The sequence below is a fragment of the Hyperolius riggenbachi genome, chromosome 12 (genome assembly GCF_040937935.1).
Source record: "Hyperolius riggenbachi isolate aHypRig1 chromosome 12, aHypRig1.pri, whole genome shotgun sequence".
Taxonomy (NCBI): domain Eukaryota; kingdom Metazoa; phylum Chordata; class Amphibia; order Anura; family Hyperoliidae; genus Hyperolius; species Hyperolius riggenbachi.
In genome coordinates this window covers 73,973,727-73,996,854 of record NC_090657.1, presented here as the reverse complement: position 1 = coordinate 73,996,854, position 23,128 = coordinate 73,973,727, and the positions used below count along the sequence as shown (strand labels likewise).

The 23,128-nt window shown below is 44.0% G+C and overlaps 1 protein-coding gene across 2 annotated transcripts in view; it reads right to left on the bottom strand.

Annotated features, from left to right (window-relative positions):
• Positions 1-1,115: 1,115 nt before the first annotated feature.
• LOC137541413 (interleukin-17D-like) overlaps positions 1,116-23,128 on the bottom strand; it is a 38,323-nt gene continuing 16,310 nt past the window's right edge. For both annotated transcript variants that reach the window (XM_068262689.1, XM_068262688.1), the window contains exons 2-3: positions 8,793-9,037; positions 1,116-2,071 (exon numbers count right to left, since the gene is read on the bottom strand). In XM_068262689.1, coding sequence (XP_068118790.1) covers positions 1,855-2,071; positions 8,793-9,037 — 462 coding nt within the window. In that variant the 3' untranslated portion in view covers positions 1,116-1,854. The remainder of the gene's footprint in view (positions 2,072-8,792; positions 9,038-23,128) is intronic.

The window sequence follows — 23,128 nt, the reverse complement described above, 5'->3', positions numbered from 1 at the left end:
TCCAGCCCCTAGCAGCCGCTATGTCCCTCGCCGCAGCTCCGCCCTAAGCTGCTGGCTCCTGGTTCACGATGGTGCAGAGGCTGACCTCGCCAGGTCGTCCTCTACTGCGCCAGCGCCGCTGTCACTCGTACGTGATGTGGAGTGTACTGTGTCGGCCTCTGCAGAATCAGGTTCCAGGAGCCAGTAGGTGAGAGCGGAACTGCGGCGAGGGATGTAGCGGATGCTAGGGGCTGGAGGAAGAATGTCCTTCTTTTATGCAGCTCGGACATTCCCTTTAAGGGGAGTGAATGGGCTGATGAAGAAGGTGAGAATCGGAGGCCTGCCTCTTTGTGTCTAAAAATTTGACTTTAGCCAAAAGTAACTTATTTTTTTGTAAGGAGTGATTATTGGAACCAGTGGGAACAACGAGCGTAAAGGACAACACACAAAGGTATATGGATCCAGCATACCTTGTGTTAGGTGTGCTTTAATGCTTCTATGTAGAGGCATAACATCATCAGCTCGGGTCCTCCAGCAAAATTATCATGCCCCCCCCCCCCACATCATTCCCCCCTCCTCTTGTGTAGAGTAAGTGCAGGGAGAGCTGATTTATTTACCTAGTCCACACTGCATCTGGTCACCTCTTCCTCCCAGGAGCTGCGCACTCTATACTGCCACCCTGAGGCTCCTGATGATGTGACATGCATCAGGAGCCTCGGGAGGTCAGCATGCAATGTGCAGATGCCAGGAGAAGACCTAATACAGAGTGGACTTGGTAAACATAACAGCGCTCCCTGCACAAGAGGGGGATGGAGGAGGAGCGGGCCCCTATAGCCCTGTTAATCAGTGATTCATTGGTTACATGGTATTACTCCACATCTGCCAATAAAATGCTATATCAGAGAAGTCTGAGGAGGATTGGATTCTAGGCATGCTGTCTACTCTGCTATGGGTCCATTTCTGGGTCTCCAGAACCCATGTTTAATTCAAGATATGGGTTCTGGAGACCTTTGGAAGTCCTGCATTATGCTACTTATAATCATTTGTTCATGGTAAAACATTACCACAGAAGACCTTTGGGCACCCCAAGATCACTTATGGTCAGGATGGTGCAGAACCACAATAAGAGTCACACCTGACTTTTTCATTTTCTTCATTTTATTATTAAAAGATATATCTGTACATTAAAAAGTGTAAAAACACAGAAAAAAAACTTAGCTGAGTACCATATGCATATATCCATATATACAACCAATCATGAATGTCCATATGCGCTAAAGATTTAACATCTTCAAGAAGACTCTAGAGTTCGCTTCAGTCAAAGGAAGAAAGAGTTAATGCCAAAGTCCTTCTAGAATTCTAAATATAGAGCCGGTGGTAAATAATATACATCTGTGTCCAAGTTTGTTTCAGATTAAAGACTTCCAGCTTCTCAAGAAAAAAAATGAAACAACTGCAAATTTAGTATAATAACACCGTGTACAAAAAAGAATAAAAAAAAAGAATTACAAAGAACTCATGGATATCAAAAACATCAGCTGCCTCAACCGTGCAGATCTTCAGTGATTTGAAGGCCTTTTATTTCTGATTAGTCTTCTTACAGTCTCAACTTGCACACTTTTGGTGTCATAGCCTTTGTTGAAATTATCCTTTTCCTAAATGTCAGATTCCAAAGACCCCAAAACTAAACAAAAACATCTTCAACAGAAGCCTGGATTTTCTTGTGTCGAATCCTATATAACTTGGATATAAAGTGGATCCACCCAACAAGAGTTACCGTATATTCACAAAGAGCAAAGATCTCAACGCTGTAGCTATAATCCTAAAGCCAGAATCTCTGTTATCCCAAATCGAAGTGACCATTTAGTAAGCCGTTTAGCGAAATCGACAGACGCAGAACTGAGCGATGGGAATGTAGCGCAGTTTGTAGATGTATCTTGATTTCTTGCACTTGGAGGACTTGTATAAGACGGGCACTTCTTTGAAGAAGTGCTCGCTGACCATGTGGTTGGATTTGGATGAAACGCATCCTTTGCAGAGGCAGTAGGCCTCAACAATCATCTGGGGATATCTGTTCAGATCTTCATTGATTCTACAAACAAATAAAAAGAGAGATAGGCTGGTAAGTGTCTGATTATCCTTCATTCACATATTGGTGGATTGAGCAATGAGCTTGGTAGAACTGGTTCTGGCATTGGAACTTTCAGTGTATTGGAAAAAGCTTCCAGCTATATTTGTGCCCCTCCCATCTCCGCCAAATCTACCGAGATATAACATATTATTTTTTGTTTATTACCAAGCAATCCCACCCCCCAAAATAAACAAATATAAAATACTAATCCCCTGTGATATAGTTATAGAGCCACAGGCCTTAATGCAAAATGTACCCCATGCTCCCCATCAGTGTATGTATAATAATCACGATACCAAGTCTAGAAATCTGCTTGAATTGTGCGTTAATGATTACCTCTACTCAAAGCACCAAATAGAGGTTATCTTTATCTCCAGAACTGATGAAAGCTAAAGGTGCATAGACACGTTTGATGATCCCCGCCGGGGATCAGCACCTGACCGCTGGGCCGGCTGCACACACACGCGTCAGCTGTGCAGCTTATAATGTGCTGTGTTGCTATGCAGGGTGTGGCGGAAGGACAACGAAGGAACGGCAAACGGCGCATGCATGATGTCACTCAGCAGGTGAGGGAGTGGCATTAACAATGGGATCAGGGGGGTGGCAATCGGCGTTACTGGGGATGAGTAGATCTACCCGGTGAATCACCCACTGGTTGGGAGCCGGGGGTTGCCAGCTGCCATCCACATGCCTGATTATGGGCTGAGGCGCTCATTATCGGCTGCCTCAGCCGACTTAAAGATAAACCGTGACCGAGAATTGAACTTCATCCCAATCAGTAGCTGATACCCCCTTTCCCATGAGAAATCGATTCTTTTTCTCAAGCAGGTCATCAGGAGGCTCTTTATGGCTGATATTGTGCTGAAACCCCTCCCACAGTGTGATGTCAGGACCATGGTTCTGACATAACACTGTGGGAGCCTTGTTGCATTGTGCCAAAAAAGCAAGTAGCTTTTCCTTCCACTGATATCACCTGCCAGCAGTAAAAATGTCACCATGTGATAAATGTCAGAATGTAAATCAGGGAGAGGAAAGCTTTTTCAATGGGCAAACACTGACTAAATAATGTATACTTAATTATTGTAAGCATGAAGCACTTTTTTAGTACATTATTTTCACTGGAGTTTCTCTTTAAGTCTGGGGTGTGTACGGGTGTTAGTGCAAGAAGAGCCCCAGGTGGGACCCCTTTGGATCCAGCGGTCCCCATTGTGGGGGCAACCTCTGCATCCCCTATTGCTAAGCTACAGCTAATCACACTCCCACAAAATGTTAAAACATTTTTATTTATCCATGTCCTACTGTCCTAGCAATCACCCCTCTGATGTAGCCTACACTTCCATACACCACTTGCCCCACACACATGAAACTGTACTCTTCATATCTTTACCAATCCCCTCAGCCTAGCATCTAAGCCTAAGCTACCCTAAAAGTAAAAGATGGCCAAAATATTCACCCAATGAAGTATTTCGCTCCCCATAATTAATTACACTGACGTTGTTGAGACTCTAAAGGGAACCTAAAGTGAGGGGAGTGCACAGGCTGCCATCTTCATTCTCTAATAAGCAATGCCAGTTGTCTCACTTCTGTGCTTATGCTCTGCCTTTTATACTTTAAATGGACCACGGGAATTCTTGCTGATCTGTGCTGCGTGGGCTCCCCAGCCCACAGCACAGATCAGCAGGCACGCAGGGCAATCAGACTTCCCCCCCTTTTTTCCCCACTAGGGGGATGTCCTGCTGGGGGGGTCTGATCGTTGCCGCTCACATGTGCCTAGCAGGGGGGGGGGGGCTCCTTAAAGCCCCCCTAAGCAGCATTTTCCGCCCTCCCTGGCTTTCCCTCCTTCCCCTCCTTTCCCTGGGCGGCGCAGGATGGACATCCGTCCTGCGCCGGTGCTGATAGGCTTCAGCCTATCATATGCCGGCGATCCCCGGCCAATCAGATGCCGGGGATCGCCGATCTCCTTTACGGCGCTGCTGCGCAGCAGCACCATATGATGTAAACAGCGGGGATTTCTTCCCCGCGTGTTAACATTTAGCTTGCGAGCCGATCGGTGGCTCGCAGGCTGTTCACGGAGGCACCCTCCGTGAACTGACATGGAACGGCCGCTCAAACAGCGGCCGTTTCCATGCTAAACCCCTAACGACCTGCCGACGCTTATCGGCGTTAGGTGGTCGTTAATTGGTTAAATTGCTGGCCTAGAATGAGCACGCAGATCAGATGCTGTGAGGGCTAGTGCACACCAAGAGCGCTTCTGAGCGCCTTTAAAAACCACAGAGCAACACGCAAACGCGGGTCCTGCAGCATTTCTGCTGATTTCTGAGGCGATTCAGCTTCAATGTTGAGTATAGGAGAGTGGAAAATCGCTCTGAAAAGCGCTAGATCAGAGCGATATTCCAAGCGTTTCTGTTACAGTAGCTTTTCAGTTACAGCTCTACTGTAACAAAAAATAAAAACTACAATAAAACACTCCAAAAATCGGTAGGCATGATTAGAAAATCGCTAGGCACATGCCTAGAATCTCTGAAAAATCACTTCAAAATGGTGTGCACTGGCCCTCACTCTTGTCTGACTTCACTGGCTGCATGCTTGTTGCAGGTGTGAGGCGCAAAAACAACTCAAACCGAAAGCTCAGCATGACTAGGAAATAGAATGGTCAATGAGATGCAAATAATTTTGAGTTGATGTAGCACTATGCTAATTTATGCGGTTTGAAGACAAACCAATCAAATTCTGCTGAGGTAAAATTCGATTGGTCCATTTTCAAGCTGCATAAATTTGCATAATCTTGCATCGACTCAAAATTATTTGCATCTCATTGGCCATCCCTATTCATGACAGCCAGGTGAGTGGCATTTTTTATAGGGAATAAGATGGCAGCTTCCTTATTCCTTTCACTTCAGGTTCCAGGCAAGGCATCTAGGTAAGTGTGAAAATGTGTAGTCAGAGATAATGTACATTGCAGTCACATGACCTCTCCTCTTTGGCTCAGAGATTTGGGTATGTTGTTTATCTTGAATGACAGTGCTGCTAATGACAAGCTGTACAGAGGCTGGGGAGGGGTTATCTGGTATTCACTTTCTGCATGGAATTTCTAGCATTCAGCTTCAAGCGCTGAAATTTAATAAAGGTTGGGGCAATGCATCAAGAAAACGCTGTGACAGGACCAGTCGCTTACATAAAATCTCACAACCTATCTCTGTGCAGCTGTTATGTGGACTTCAGCAAACACTAAAGGTGATAACTCATATCTTGGCCGTCTTCACGAGCATTTTCATGTTTTTGTGCAATCGTGAATTATTGCGCACAATTGCGAATTTTGCATGATAATTCGCGATTGCGCACGCAAATTTGCAATCACGCGAAAATGCCTGCGATAACGGCCGTGGTATGAGTTATCACAGTTTATTGAATCACAGCCCTATGTGTGCTATCCTCATGGCTAAGCCCAATCTCATGGGTGACATTGCGGGCAACAAACATAGTACAAACATGTCCCTCTGGTATACCAGAGCCACACATACTGTTGCTATGGGAAGGGGAAGAGGGACTGTGTTGCGGCGTCCAGTAGAGTTTCTTCTGGTGGGTACAATAAGAAGGAGCACAATGTGCTTGGCAGACTGGATTTTATACACAACCCCCGGGGACCAGAAAAGGGGCCTAAGCAAGATAGCATTTTTGTACAATGTTGTCGGTCACCTGGCGTTTTTAGCTAGAGGTGGCCACTATAATCTCTCCAGGCCCTAGGCATCGAACACGCTGAAACCAGTGCAGGAGATTTGGCCGCAGCGCAGGAGATTTGGGCGCAGCCGGCGCCACCATGGGCCGTAATAGGAATTACTGCTGTAGCGGTGCACAGGGAGTAACATCAGCGCCGTCAGAAGATGGAGCTGAAGTTACTTTTAAAACATAATAATTATTTCATTCCCCCACTATCCATGGCGGCCTGGAGGGGGAATAGTATTTAATACAGCCGGGACTTGTGTGGCAGCAGGATCAGCCATATACCGGCTGTATCCAGCGCCCAAGACTCCAGCGCCGTTATCTCTCACACGCCTAGGCATCCGCCTAGGTTTGCCTTCTGGATGATCTGACTCTGCTGGGGACCCTCATGCTCAATTCTTGGCCAAGGTGGCCCTGAATGGTGCAAACCTTTAGTACATGTGTGGACCCTGTGAGAAATTCGATCTTAGTAGAAACAATGGCAGTGACATGCCAGTATTTCAAAACAGAGCTAAAATTGATCAAATAAAGTAAAACAGAAGTGAGGTAAAAAACAAACGTGAGCTAGAAATTTTAAAAAGCTAGATACACCCCTATGGAGAAAGAAGGCTGTGGATTCCATAGAGTCTCCCTGGTTCTCTCTCTGGCCCCCTCGTTCCACCACCGAGTCTCAGTGAAGTTCTTCAACCAATTTGGTTGCAGGGCCGGTGCTATATTTCAGGCAAAGGGGGCCCCAGAGTTTGTAGGGGCCCCTAATCGTCTCCCATTGCCCCTTACAAGAAAAAAAAACACTGGATGCTGTGGCATGCAGTGCATGCATAGGTGAGACAGCAGAAGCAGGCAGGGGAGGGAGGTGACCAGGGATATACATTACCTGATTTGGATGCTGGCATCACGGTTCCCATGGTTCCTCTTCCTGTCTCCTGGAGGTGAGCGACACAGCCGGCTACAGCGGCACCCTCCCCAACGTGACACAGACATGTACATGTCTGCGAGGAGGGACGAGGTGCCCTGCCGTGGCCGGGGGTGGACAGCTGGATGCTGGATTGTTTGTATCTGGTGGAAGGACGTGTCTGACTGCATCTCTGGTTGGTGAGTCACTCAAGGTGCTACAGGCTGCTACTTATCTGTGCACAATATAACATGGGGCACCAGTGACCAGGGAAACATGATTGTTGTGATTAGGGAGGGGGTGGGGTGGGTATTATTGAAAGTATAGTTACCGGCCAAAGAGCCTCAGGGTGGATTATGGACAACTCCCCCCCCCCCCCCCCGTGCCTTCACACCCCCTAGGTGGTCCCCCTGAATGCTCCTGTGTCCCTGGGGCCCCTGCACAATGTGTGGCTGGTTGTATTATAATAACTCACCTGTCTCTGCGTTCCTGCTGCCTGCCTCTTCTCCATCACCCGGCGCAGGTTATTCATGCATAGCATGATGAAGAGGCAGGCAGCGGGGAAGCAGAGACAGGTGAGTTATTACAGCCGGCCACACATTGTGCAGGGGCCCCAGGGACACAGTAGTAGTCAGGGGAGACCACCTAGTGGGTCTGGAGGCATGGGGGGGGGGGGGACACTATAAGAACAATCAATGGAGGAGGGGCAGCAGCCACTCTGGGGCCACGAGGCCTGACTCTGCAGTGGGAAAGGTAGGGGTCCCCCATATTAACTTTGCCACGGGGCCCCCGTGCTGCTTAAACTGGCCCTGCTTGGTTGAATAATTCTCCAGCCCTCCTCAGACAGCCTTTGGAAGTGGCTTGAGTAAGAGCAGTATGAAGCCACTCCTCTCTGGAGGTTCTTGAGGACTCCAGTACTTCCGAGCCTTCCCAGGAACAGTGAGGATCATAATCAGCTAATTATAATCATGTGAAATTGCGCGTACATTTTGGCATTTACGTCTATATGAAATTACGAATGGTTAATTCAGTTGACTTTGTATAACCATTCGTAATTACGCATGAATATAAGCGTCATTTCCTAATGAATTTGGCGGTGAATAGCAAAGCCATACATGCTCTGGCTACCAAAACCGCCACATATATTAGGAGAATAGTGGATACAGGTCAAAAGAAAGAATTTTTCAAAACGACGTACCGTATTTGTCGCCGTATAAGACGCACTTTTTCTCCCCCAAAAATGGGGAGGAAAAGTCCCTGCGTCTTATACGGCAAAGGCAGGGAATCCCCGACTTAATAACGCCCGCCGATACGACCTGCCGACCCGCCGCATGTTGAGGATTCCCTGCCTGCCTTCCCCTTGCCTGCCCGAGTCTCCTGGCCCCCCTTGTGGAATGTCAATAGCGGCGGCAAGTTTCCTAGATCATTGCGCTGCCCCCCGCTAGCCTCCTCTGCCTCCCCCCCTCTGTATCTGCCCCCCCCCCCCCCGGGTGTAGGAATAAGTATCGGTATTTGAAAAATTATTATTATTATTGGGTTTTTTTTAACTGGTACCTACTATCCTCCTTAACATATGTAGCAATTTTGGTAGCAATAGCATGTATGGGGGCTTTGCTGTTAACCGCCAAAGTCGGCACGAATTTACGCTTAAATTACATGTAATGCTTACAATTGCATACGAAATTAATGATGCTTTCCCCTGAAATTTCGCATTACGATTACGATGCGTAAATGCGAATGACGCATAGGCGTAATTTCTGCTCATCCTTGCCAGCATTAAACAGGGACATCGGGGGACTACGTGTGCAGAGAGAGGACTGGGTAGGCTCTATGGGATCTGGAGCCCTCCCACTCCATAGGAGATTATATATATATATATATATATATATATATATATATATATATATATATATATATATATATATATATATATATATATATATTAGCTTGATTCACTTTTGCTTTAAGTATATTGCATTATTGATCACAGCCTTATTTGAAAATACCAATAAAAAAAAAATAACATTTAATTATAATGTAAACTAACAATTTACTGTAATGTCCTCTTACCTGTAGGACCATGGAGAAATGCTCCTGTCTTGTATCAGCTCGGAGGAAGTGTTGATGCTGAGGGGGCACCTTTTCATTGTGATGTCAGGGACGTGCTCGGGTTCACCGAGGAGGAGAGAATCCGGAGTCAGACGCAGAAGTTTGTTCCTCAGGCTCTCTTCAGTGGGGTCTTTACATTTCTGGTGGCGGTGCCTTTGACATTCCGCATACATCAGGATGAACATCAGGGCTAGTAACACCTTCATCTGCACAAAGACATCACCCCATAGGTCAGAATGGTAAAATATTTCAAATGTTCTTTACTTAAATTATTATTACTCCTAACATTTACCTTGCTGCCATAACTTAATACCAAACATAATGCATACCTTATATGAGTGAATAAAGGCGCCAAAAGGATAAAATGTTATAACATTTTTAAAACATGGAAGTGGTGGACTCTTACCCACTCCAAAGGACACGACAGTAGAAACATGTTAACGTATCAAAGAAAATGTATTCATACACTCCACAATTTTTGCAATGCGTTTCGCAGGTGTGACCCCCGCTTCATCAGGCAGTCGGAAAGGAGTATACAGCAAATGCCGTCCAGGTGTATGTCTCTTTCCCACCTGCGATTACAGTGGTTGCTTAAGCGGTAACCCTGGTTTGTGAGTATTACTATACTTACCTTAAACCCTCCTTAATTACCAATACATACTACACTATGTTGGGCTCTCGGGGTCCATATCCTTTTTGTCTTTAATAATGTATACCTTGTACCAGAAAACAAAATCAAATCAGATAAAAGACTGAATGCACAGCTGACTAATTTGTCATCAGTGCAGGTCCTGTACGGAAGTGACTGACTAGTCAGTTTTTACCTGTTTACACTACTTGGACATATTTCTTTGTACAAGAAAAAAACAACAACACAGTAATGGGAAACAGATTCTCAGAAATTTTACTTAGACTTTTTGCAGTTCAATGTTATGAAAAACGACCTTTTCATTTCAATTTACAGTCAGGTATGCATTTCCAAATTCGACTGTGAATCCAAGTTGCATTACTTTCTGAATGCAGTAGTCTGTGTTTCCCTAATTTTCAGTACAGGTACTTACCTCTTCCTTCAGGAGCAGTTACCTACACAGAACAGGAACAATTGTTGCTTAGTTTCCACACCTGCAGAAACTGAATGACTAACAGGAATCAAGCCTAGTGCACACCAGAGCGGTTCGGCTGCGGTTTGCGATCCGCTTGCGGGTGCGGACCCGCTAGGGTAATGTATTTCAATGGGCTGGTGCACACCAGAGCGGGAGGCATTTTCTGCCTCTATGTTAAGTATAGGAAAAACGCAAACCGCTCTGAAAAACGGCACTTCAGAGCGGTTTGCCAGGCGTTTTTTGTTACAGTAGCTGTTCAGTAACAGCTTTACTGTAACAATACATGAAACCTACTACACCAAAAACGCTTCACAAAACCGCAAAATGCTAGCTGAAACGCTAAAGAAAAAGAAGAAAAAGCGTTTCAAAATCTGCTAGCATTTTGCGGATCTGCTAGCGGTTTTTGGTGTGCACCAGGCCTCAGTGTCAATCCCAGTCCTGAGTCTGTTTCTATTACTATGAAGCTGCTGAGCATTTGAATTCATTAGTACTAGGAAAGCAATTTGAGATACCTTGTTGTTGTGACAATAATCCTAACAATCTGTAGCGCTAAACTGAAGGTATTTTTAATTTTTTTTAAACAAAGGTGAAATTTACCTTTAGCTTGTTCTATTAAAAGGATGGGCAACACAAAGCATCGGAGACCTAAAGGCTGGAAACACACGACAGAAACGCTAGCGTTGCATAAAACACAGCAGAAAACACAGCTAGTGCAAGTCAATGGGCCACATGAAAAAACGCATATGTTTGCATTTAGCAATGTGCGTTTTTAAAAACGCTGGTTTTGTTGCATATTTTTCCAAAACACATCAAAAACGCACATAATGTAAGCCAATGGTGACGCAGAGGTATTGCACTTTAGTGCGTTTTGTATGCGTTTTGCCTGCGTTTTTATGTGTTTTATTTTTAAAGTTGGATGATGTATTTCCGCTTCCTGTTGACTTCCTGTGTACTGTTCACAGTAAAAATGAAAATGTGCCCACATACACTATTACATATAAAAATAAATACATTTGTATTAGTCTTTAACCCCTTACACCACTACCTCATAGTTACCAAAATAAAACACTTGTAAAAAAAAAATGACATCATTTAAAAAATGTACATAAATCTTAGGGACCTTGTCATGAGGGTATATTACTGTTATTTTTGTAAATAAAGGCTTGTAATTATTGATATAGTATAAAGTTATTAGGGAAAAATTTGAGAAGCATGCTGTGAAAATTGGTTTTTAAGGGGAAAAAAAACCTTACCTTAGGAGAAAATTTAGGAGAAAAAATGAATTGAATAATGACCCATGTCACACATTAGTTCAGGTGAAAAGCATCCAAATACTATCTTTAACCCTCACACTTATTATGACCCCCTCATTATCCCTTACATTTATCATGGCCCCCTCATTAACTCTCACACTAACTATCACAACAAGTGTAAAAGGTATCTTGAAGTGAGAAGAGCATGGTGGTCACCACTGTTGATTTTATTTGAAATAATGCTACTTTGTCTGTAGATGGGTTGTTCATCGTTCTCAACTGAAGTGAGAACAATGTGGAGGCTTCCATATTTATTTACTTTTAAGCAATACCAGTTGCCTGGCTATTCTGCTGATCCTCTGTCTCTAATGCTTTTAGCTGTAGCCTCTAAACAAGCAAACAGCAGGTCAGGTGTTTCTGATAATATTGTCAGATCTGACAAGATTAGCTGCACGCTTGTTTCTGGTGTGATTCAGACACTGTTGTAGCCAATAACCAGGGCTGCCAGGCAACTGGCAACGTTTAAAAGGAGATAAATATGGCAGCCTCCATACCCCTCTCACTTCAGTTTAGTGCAAAGCCTGTTCCTCAATAATGACCTCTTGTGGCAGTTTGGAGCAGGTGCAAATGCCAGCAAACCTCATGGCTGTAGACTGCACCACTGACACCAAGGAGTTTCATTATAACATTGCAGGATTTCTTCTGATGTTTAAAAACTGGAGCACTTACTTGGAACTAGCTAAAATCATTAGACGCTGTGATAATCCTGCAAGGTGTGTGCGATGACAGGTGTGCTGCGTAATTATGTGTTCATACCGACGGGTTTACACATCAATTGTTAGATTTTCTATTTAGATTATTCATGCATGAGTAGTCATTTGTTTAGAATATTGCACACGCAATTCTTTTGCAATAAATCATCGCACGTGGGCTTAGTGTAAGGAGCACTTTGTGTTGGGTTTGTGATTTTTTGTTGTTGTCATTTTTAGCCTTACCTAGTCTTAGTGCACTGCTGAGTGTCTAAAACTGATGCAAAATCAATGAGAAAATTATACTGCTTTGACGGAAAATGCATGTAATCTTGTTGTATTAAAGAGTATCAAGTTTATAATTTTAGTAAGGAATCAAAAATGTGGATGGGTATACCCTGGACAGAGGGGGGCCTTGCCTTTCCGGACCTCTATAAATATTTCATTGCTAGCCAGCTTGTTACTGCTCATTGGTGGCTCACTCAGGACAAGTCAAATGCATCGATGGTGTTAGATGCGGCTCTCCTGGGTTCATATGAGGCACTTGCTCAAATACTTTATAGAGGAGTACGAGCACCGTATTCTCTAACAGTTAATATGAAAGCGGTTATATCTGCTTGGAGTATGGTTCAGGGGTGGTTCTCCCCCTCTCGTAATACCCTATCCCCGAGGCTCCCACTCTGGAACAACCCTACCTTACCCCACTTCTTCAGGATTCCTGACCCTATCATATGGATCAGGAAGGGGATAACATGCCTAGACCACATAATACTAAACAGGGAATTAATAGATTTCAATACCCTCAAAAACACCTTCTCACTACCTAATAACTACTTCTTTAGGTATCTACAGCTGAGGCACGCTTTCGCGGCGCAGTTTGGGCGGGAGCCGGTCAAGTTGCTTCCCTCTGCTACAGAGGACATAATAGCTAATGAGAATCTTACCAAAGCGGGTATGACCTGATTGGTCACAAACATATTAATTTAATTATATTGAAAACATATCAACACCTTTATTAATGCATCGTTGTATCCCTAAAAACATACAACCATATAAACATGTGCCTGGGCACTACAACCCATCCCAACCTCCAAAAAAAACAACCTCCAGACCTTTCTCAACAAAAACCCGCTGCAGCGGCGTAACAATAGACCCTGCAAGGGATGCAGCCGCAGGGGGTCCAGAAGCCGCAGGGGGCCCCATGGGGGGAGAAGTTTCTTTCCCCTGTCCTGAGAGACTGATAACTAAGGGCAAGGAGAGAAAAAGATTTCTGCTCTCTGCACAATTGTTCTAATGACTGCATCTGCTCAGCCACTGATAAGGAATCATACAAAGTTTTGCAGACAAAGATTTGTAGACAATCCCTATTCAGTGTTCAGCAGGGTCTTGTGTACAGCTCTTTTCTACCCCCAGCCTTTCTACCCCTCCCCAAGTGCTGTACACTGTAGTGATGCTTGAGGAGTCTGGGTACAGAGAGAAAAAGCTTTCTATTCTCTGCAGGTTTGAGGTATGGCGGGAAGGGGCCCCATGCAACGTTTTGCAGGGGGGACCAGTGATTTCTAGTTACACCCCTGACCCGCTGAAAAGCTTAAATTGACTGATCAGAGCTGTATAAGGCTAGCCTCAAAGCATAGACATAAACAGTCAGTATCAGAAGAACCTATGACATCCTAGTGTCCTTATTGCATTGGACCAGAATCCAAGATAATCTGTAATTATTCCACAGAGCTGTCCATTGACAGATAATGGTGATCCAGACTAGATGTCGTAGAACCAAGCAAGCAAAAGTCAAAAGCTGGTAGGAAAGCAATATGAGGCAAGTTTTCATGTAAATCTCTGCAAAGATTGGCGGGTGTCAGCAGCAATAACTCAACCGCTCGACCATAAATCATTAGCTGTCTGAAACCACTTTGGTGTTTTTTTTCTAAAGTGTTCTGGACTCTGTGGCCACCCCCACTTGTGTAGCCTCGGCCCATCCCCAGCTCGGCAGCTGCAGCCTAATAGGTGTTTGCTGAGCTGTAGGAAGGCCACAGCAACACACGTGGGGGCCGCCACAAAGCTTTGAAACAAATGGCCGTGGCACTGTGGCAGTCTTGCCACTGGAGGGGGCGGAGTTTCATACTGCTTTCCGGAAGAGTGGGTGAGTTACAACCGCTAACACCCGTCAATACTTGCAGCCAGGCCCAGATTTACCTCACAGGAGCCTATAGGCACAGATGTACTGGCACCCTAGACTCCACCCTCCATGAATCTACAAACCCCCACCAAAAGTGTGCTGGCTGTCCCAGCTGTCACTTCTGCTTTACTTCCCTTACCTTTCATAGGTATCTACAGATGTCCCTTGGCATTAGGTAGCCAGAGGTATTAAGTAGCTAGAGGTGCCCCCACTGAAGGGAGATCTCATCAGGGGAATGCCGAGAGCAGGTTGAGTAACCTCATGTACGATCAACTTGAGACTCTGCATAAGGAAGGTGGGAGGCACTAGGGGAGGGGATTGAGCCACCATTCCATCATCAGGCACCTGTAGGCACGTGCCTACAATGCCTTATGCTGCTTGCAGCTCTAACACAGAAGAACTTTACAATAAGGGCTCTTTTGTCCTTATTTATGTACAAGCTTCCACCGTGCAGCTATTTGATTTATCAATCTTTAACGAATATAACAAACACTTCTGTAATACAACAGAATAAGTATATTGTCTAGGCAGATCATGGCACAGCATACAGAGCAGGTGGTAAGGCAGTGTGGGAAATGTTCTTCCTGTTGTTCTGTGCAGAGGAAGATGCTGGCAATATATGGATCTAAAAATAATAAGTCAGCAGTAATTTAGCCATTTCCACCGGAGCTAAAGCAAAGTGTTTAATTAAACCCCTAAGCTATAAAAATTCTGTGACACACATTACTTCAAAGCCTGGATCCTAAAATGAAGGGATTGCAGTAAGAAAAACTGTTTTTAAAGAGGAACTGTCACGAAAATCTTAAAAATTAAAACACATACAAATAAGAAATACATTTCTTCCAGAGTAAAATGAGCCATAAATGACTTTTCTCCTATGTTGTTGTCACTTACAATAAGAATGTAAGGCTTGGTGGTGTATTCTCCACAGTCAGCATGCAACGCATGAGCTGGCGTGGAGGAGGTACACACACTAGCACCAGGAAACAGGCTATCCCTAGTATAGTGGAGGGGAGGACTGACTCCAATAGGAGATTGTGGCGCACAGAGCCGGTGCAGATCTGACAGCCACAAACAATGCTTTCGTTATAACGTCTCAGCGCAAAGTAGCGCTGAGCGCATAAACCAGAACTGAGGAGATCAGGACAGGTAGACAGAATGAACGCTTGCTAGCTAGCGGCTACTTAGCGACAGCAAGCGTCCAAAACCAGACAGACGGGAATGAGGCAGCCAATGCGATGCGGCGATGGCGTGCCTCACAAAGACAGGACAGGATAGTCAGAAAATAGCAGGATTAAGATAGGTGAACGTAACACAGATAAATATACAATAAGTATGTTTTCCTAGCGTATTACAATTACAGCTATCAAGGAAACTATTTGTAACGTCTGACTAACATATGTATATATCGGCAATGAACCGATATATGACATAAGCAGGAACGCTGACTAGGAATGGAGTAACACAGGGAACAGGACTCAGAAGGATTCGCTATCTCTTCGCAGAGATGAACGCAATCCACAAACAGAGCCAGGAGCAGGGTAACTACCTCAGCACGGGTGGTCACGGTACGCGCAACCTACCAAAACGTGCTGGAAAGCTGACTAACTGCACACAGGATATAAACAGTTCGTGTACGTATACATCAGCGACACTGATGTATCACGTAACACAAATACAAGGAAAATAATAAACGTGCTGGTATGCATATATATTGGCAATGAACCAATATATGATGCAAAGACCAGCAAAGTATTTTATAACAAGAAACACGATCGGGGGCTAAAGCGACAGCAAGGCAGGCTTAAGCTGAAGCTATGAAAACCCAAGGAAACCCTGCAGGAAGCAGATCTTTATACTGAGGTCATCCAATGGGAGCAGACATGCAGATTCCCACACAGGTGAATGATAATCAGTCACAAGCTGACAGCAGGGAAAGACAGACAAAGCTATGCAACTTGCATGGAAATAGATCAGAACTGCCTGAGCTGCAGCACTACTACTTCCAGTAATAGCTGCTGCAGCAGCGATCATTACAAAGTAGTAGAAGTATGACATTACAGACTGGTTGTGGGTTAGTCTATCTCTTCATGGGAGATTCTTAGCATGGCTTTTATTCTTTATAAAGAAACTCCCTGAAAAAGGTTTATATAAAGATGCTGGCCAGTCTCCCTGCTCGCTGCACACTTTTTTGTCAGTTGGACGGAGTAACTGCCATTCACTAAGTGCTTTTAAAAATAAAGAAAACCCTGAGAACCCCCCATGAGAAGATGGGCTAGTCCAAAATCTGTCGGTAATGTCAGATTTCTGCTACTTACTGTAAGTGACAGCAACATAGGAGAAAAGTAATTTATGGCTCATTTTACTCTGGAAGAAATATACTTCTTATTTGTGTATGTTTACATAGTGTATGTTTACAGAGGTCCTTTAAGGAAAACTCCATGAAGTGTTGTTGGATCGGGCTTTCAATGTGGAAAAGATATGTAATTCACATTTTACATTTTTTCTGCCCTTAAAGCACACCTGAAGTTAGAGGGATATGGAGGCTGACATATGTATTCCCTTTTAAACAAGGCAAATTGCCTGTCTATCCAGCTGACCCTGTGGCTCCAATACTGTAAGCCACAGACCCTGAACAAGTATGACAGCCAGGTGTTTCTCACTGGATTAGCTGCATGCTTGTTTCAGGTGTGTGATCCAGACACTACTGCAGCCAAAAAGATCAACAGGATGCCAGGAAACTGATATTGTTTAAAAGGAAATTAATGTAGCAACCTCCATAATATTCCTCTCACTGCAAGGGTCTTTCAGAAGTAGTCATTTGCAAAGGTTTTTTTTTATTATAAAACACTAAATCTAGACAGCTACATACTTACATAGTTATTTGAGTTAAAAAAAGACATATGCCCATCAAGCTCAACCAGACGCTTGCACCCTTGCAAATCCCTGTTGATCCAGGGGAAAGCAAAAAAACCAAGACATTGTCCAATTATCCCCAATTAGCCCCAAAAGGGAAAAAATCATTTCTGGCTCCAAATGGCTGTCAGATAAAATCCCTGGATCAACAGCACCATCGGAAATTACCTAGTAATTATAACCATGGATGTCTTTCAATGCAAGGAAAGCATCTAAGCCCCCTTAAATGCAGATATATAATTTGCCATAACTACTTTCTGTGTTACTCCATTCCACATTTTAATCACTCGTACTGTAAAAAACCCTTTCCTAAATAAATGGCTAAAAAAATTTTTCCTCCATGCGCAGATCATGTCCCCTAGTCCTTTTCACATGCCTAGGGACAAAAAACTCATCTGTCAAGCGTTTATATAGTTACATAGTTATTTAGGTTGAAAAAAGACATACGTCCATCGAGTACCTCATATTGCCCTCTGATGTATTTCTACATGTTAATTAGATCTCCTCTAAGGCGTCTTTCCTCCAGACTAATTACGCTTACTTTATCTAACCTTTCCTGGTAAGTGAGACCTTCCATCCCTCTAATCAATTGTGTTGCTCGTCTCTGCTCCTGCTCTAAAATTGCAGTATACTGTATCTTTCCTGTAATGCGGTGCCCAGAACTGAATTCCATATTCCAGATGTGGCCTTAGTAAAGAGTTAAACAGGTACAATATTATGCTACCATCCCAAGTTTTTATTTCCCGTTTAATGCATCCCAAAATGTTATTTGCTTTAGCTGCAGCTGCTTTGCATTTAATATGATTATTCAACTTGTTGTTGAGGAGTACTCCAAAGTCCTTCTAAAAGTTTGTTGTCCCCACCTGTATCCCATCTATTTTGTATTGTGCTAGACCATTGGTACGACCAAAATGCATGACTTTGCATTTTTCAACATTTAATTTCACCTGCCATCTATGTGACCATATAGCCATCCTATTTAGATCCTTCAGCAATATGTCACTATCTTTCTGCACAATAATATATATAATCTGCAAAAATAGCAACATTACTTTGTACTTCATCTACTAGGTCAATAATGAATACATTGAAGAGCACTGGACCCAGTACAGACCCCTGTGGGACCCCAATGCTAACAGTCTCCCATTTTGAATATGATCCATTGACCACAACTCTTTGCTTTCTGTCCAGTAGCCAGTTCTCTATCCATGTACACTGATTCTTCCCCAGTCCTTGCATCCTCAACTTTTGCACCAGACTTTTGTGGGGAACAGCATCAAAGGCCTTTGCAAAGTCCAAGTATATCACATCTACAGCAGTCCCAATATCCACACTAGTGTTCACCACCTCATAAAAGCTGAGCATGTTAGTCAAACAGGACCTGTCCTTAGCAAACCCATGCTGATGCTGAGACATTATTACATTATTCTCTGCTATGAAGTCTTGTATAACATATCTTAGGAACCCATAATATAGTTTGCACTCAACTGATGTTAGGCTGATGGGTCTATAATTTCCCATATCTGATTTTTTGCCCTTGGGAGGGTGATAGGTGAGACCATCACAGCAAACCTACCTACCTACATTTTCCTGTCTGAAAATTTGACTTTAGCCCAGAGGGATAAGGAGAGCAATGCACAGAGGTATGTGGATCCAGCATAGTTACATAGTTTGGTTAAAAAAAGTCATTTGTACATCAAGTCCAATCAGGGAATAAAAAAGTGTTAGGTACCTTCCTCTCCTGCACCCTCACCTAAAAAAAAAAAAAACCTTACAAGGCATGGGCCAATTAACCTTTAAGGGTAACAAATTCCTTCTTTAGTTGCTCATCTTTGTACCTGTTCTAGTATGTTAATGTCCTTCTTATAGTGTGGTACCCCAAACTGTATGTACATTTATACAGAGGGAGTAGTACACTAGCATCTTGTGATTTTATTTCACGTTTTATGCATCCCTGAATTTTATTTGCTTTAGCCACTGCTGCTTGGCATTGAATTAGTGGGAGGGGCAGTTAGTCCCCTCCCCCCAGCATGAACATATCTCTGCGCTTACCTTAGGTAGCTTTGCCTCATGTCAGGTATATTTTAAAGTAAGCTATAGGTTTTGTTATACTCCTGGAGGACTGGTGTCAGAGGACAGAGGAGAGAAGCTACAGTATCTTGGACAACGCACATTTTGCCCAGACATGTTTTTCTCAGAAATTTGTGGGTTATGCCCTTGCAATGAACCATCCATCACGTACAATCTGCCCCATAAGAAATAATGTCATGAAGTTCGTGTTGTTCTTTCATAGACTGGCTACATAAACCGTGTAAGATGTGTTTACAGGGCACTGAGCACAGGTCTTCTTCATAATAAAACCTAGAGTTGCCCTAGCAATCTCTAGAAGAAGGGTCAAAGTGCCTAGCTAGCAGATACTGTACTACTGAGTCAATAACAGATAGCACTGTTTGCTTTGCAGGAGGACAGGGAAGGGCTGCTATAACTTCTGGACTTTTGGTTTATTTTCTTTTTTTTTCTCAAGGATTCTGGCATTATAAACATAATTTAATAAGGAGATGAAGACCATTAGAGAACTTCTGAGAACATAAATGGTCTTCTAAACACATCCTATTAAGATACACAAAGAACACACACACACAACACACACACAAAGAACACACACTCACACACACAAAGAACACACACACACACACACACACACACACACACACACACATACAAAGAATGGTAGCAGGAAAAAGGGCGCCCCCATAGACTTTAATGCAATTATAGTTAATACAGCAGAAATGTTAATAACATTAGAACATTATAGTTTTTGAAGTATGTTATCATTTTAGAAGCTTGCAACGTCATAGTTTTTTTCATTTTGTTTAACATTTTCACATATTTAACGTTAATATCTTTTTGTAATTATTTCTCGTCTGTTTTTACAACGGTATTCATTGTTAACAAAGCTTGACAACGATGTTTAGCTTTATCAGATTTTGTTTTTAACTGGTGCCATTTCGCTATCAAGTCGGGCCCTTTTTTAACAGCGCCCTTTTTCATGCACGCTAAAAAATGCCCCCTGCAGGATCGGGACCGTTTTGTGCTGAGTGCTGTACAGACCCATTTTGTTGCTATGGAAATAGGGGCAAGGATGACGGCTCAGCAGGAGGGGTAAGAAGGAGAACAGTGGACTCGGCTGAGAATATTCAGCAACGCATTGGGGAGGCTGCTCTCATGCTACATTCTTGGCAGAGATGACTACACCAGTCGTCATCATGGCCAGGGCCGAATTTGTGAAAAGGCCACAAAGGCCCAGGCGTTGGGCAGCTGCAGCCCAAGGGCGCTCCTGGGAGTGAAATAGGGGCTTCTACATATGAAAGAGAAGGCTGCAAATGGGGAGCATCACATGAAAAAGGGAAGCTGATGCCCAAGGGACCTATATATAAAAGAAAGAGGCTGCAGTACATGTACTGTATATTACATATAGAATGGGAGAGGTGTTGCTGCACATGAAGCCCCAACATGCTTGGCCTTGGGGCAGAAAAAAAAGTATAAATCCGGCCTTGGCCATGAACGAGAATCCTCTAACGCAGTGACGGCTAACCTTGGCACTCCAGCTGTGACAAAACTACAAATCCCATCATGCCTCTGCCTCCCCGAGTTATGCTTAGAGCTGTCAGAGTATTGCAATGCCTCATGGGACTTGTAGTTCCACCACAGCTGACGTTCCAAGGTTAACTATCACTGCTCTAGCGTGTGTACGAGGCTTTAGTGGTTGAGTAATATCAGTTGCAGCCATAGCAACAGCTTCTTTATTTTTTTTCCCTGCAAGCAATCTGTTATAGCTATATAATGCCCAACATAGATAGGCTTCAACACCACGCTCTTCACATTGGGGCTATACCATAGCACTGAGTTCTTCAGCAGCACTTTACAGAGTACATAGTCATGTCACTGACTGTCCTCAGAGGAGCTCACAATCTAATCCTACCATAGTCATAGCGTACTAAAGCGGTAATCCCTAAAGGCCTGTTTTTGGCGATGCAGCCCCTAGACCGCACCGTTGCTGCCAATCCACAGTCTGAAGCCGGCCTCAGGGTCTTTTAGTGGATGTAAAAAGATAACTGCATCTGCTATCCCTCCATCTTTTTTATTATGTGCTAGAATAATTCATATTCCAGTTTATATGTGATCTGAATCTAAAAGCCTAACATTAGTTCGGAAAATCACTGTGTTTGAAAACGAGATTCGAGAAATGACTCCTGTACTGGCAAAAAATTCTATTAAAATCACTCCCCCCTTTGTCTTTCTGTATTATTAGATCCATTGTCAGTTCTGATGTAAAAACGAGATAGGAAATAATAATATACATTTTCTGTCGCCGCCATCTCAGATTAATATTCTGTTCTGCTATCAGTCTTACGGCGTAAAAACATGTCTTTGTGCCGCTAATTAAATGGATCAGAGGCAAGAGCAGCTGCGAGATGAGGATGGAGAGGCAGCAGCTATAAATGATCAATATCCCTGCCTGTTCCTGCTTCCTATTATTTGGCAAACTTTAAATTCTTTATCTTGGTTTTCAAACGAGACCATCGAAAGAGGAAAAAAAGTAAATACATACTGTATAGACTGTTCACTCAAGAAACGGGGAACGGTAGGATGCCGGCAATGGAAATAAATGCAGAACCGTACAGATGTGTTACTCCGCCCTCACTAATGAAGTACATATCCGAGAGGAATACAAATGAGGTACATGAATAAAGCCACAGTCCATAAATGACTTCTCTTCCCAGTATTCTTCCACCATTTAAAGTATACCAGAGGTGGCGCTGGATGGGCAGATGGGACACAGAAGCATGTTCCCTGCTCCATGACATACCTCTGTGTCCCACTCGCGACACTCTCTGCCTCCCCATTTCTGTCCTCTCACCCCCAGAAAACGCGGGCAAGCAGCTTGTTGGCAGCTAACGGGGAAGGGATGTTCCTTGTAAAATGCCCCTTCTGGTGTTAGGAATGCCCCTTACCCAGCTGTCATTGGCAGGGCTGGATTTGTACTCTTTACCGCCCAAGGCCACTGTCACCAGCCTCCCCCCCTTCAGTATAGGTAGCAAGATGACCCTTCCCTTCAGTATAGGTAGCCAGATGACTCCTCCCCCCTTCCCTCTAGTATAGGTAGCCTGATGACTCCCTCAGTATATTTAGCCAGATGACCCCTCCCCCCTTTCCCTCCAGTATAGGTAGCCTGATGACTTCCTTAATCCCTCCTTTTCCCACCCTCTTTTTAGTATAGGTATCCAGCAGCCATCAGTATCACTCATTTCTCCACTTGTCTCCAGTGCAGAAGCTTCCTCTTCCTTTCCGTCTCCAAAGTCCATAGCCACCAGCCACAATCCAAGCGTGCACATAGAGCAAGGTGGCTGCTACACAGGCAGCTAGCAGCAGAGTACCACAGTACGGAGCTCGCCTGATCTCCCTGCATTGCAGCATTTGCAAGCTTGCAAATGCTGCACCAGTTTAGCCTGCTACTTTGGTATCCTTGCTCCTGTGGTGCCCTAGGCCATGGCCTATGCGGCCTTGGCCTAAATCTGGCCCTGGTCATTGGCCCTACACTGCCTCTCTTCCACCAAGTCCATGCCTCTCCCCACCTCCCTGCACTCTGCTCTGTGATGAGACTCACAGAGCAGAGCTTGCAGTGTCATGACCCCGGGCTGTGGCCATTTTTTATTTTAAACTCTCCGATTGCAGGGAAAGGGAGAGACGCGGAACAGCGGTTTATATTCGCCCCTAGTGTTACTCCACCCTGTAGTAGCCATTCCCTCCACAGCACAAAAAACAGAGAGAGGGTCACGACACCAACACTAATTGAAGTGGTTCTGGCTCCCCAAGAACAAACTGGGTACTCTGTAACGCTTCACATATAACACTGCGCTATGTATATAACAGGAGTGTCCGAATGGTGAGATACAAAAGTGACGTGAATGTCTGATTGATAAGAGATTACTGTTCACGGTATATATGTTAGCTTCTTTTATAAGTACTGAATGTTCTATGATAGTTCATTACAACACTGGCAGTTAAAATTCAAAATAACACATTTGTTCATTACCAT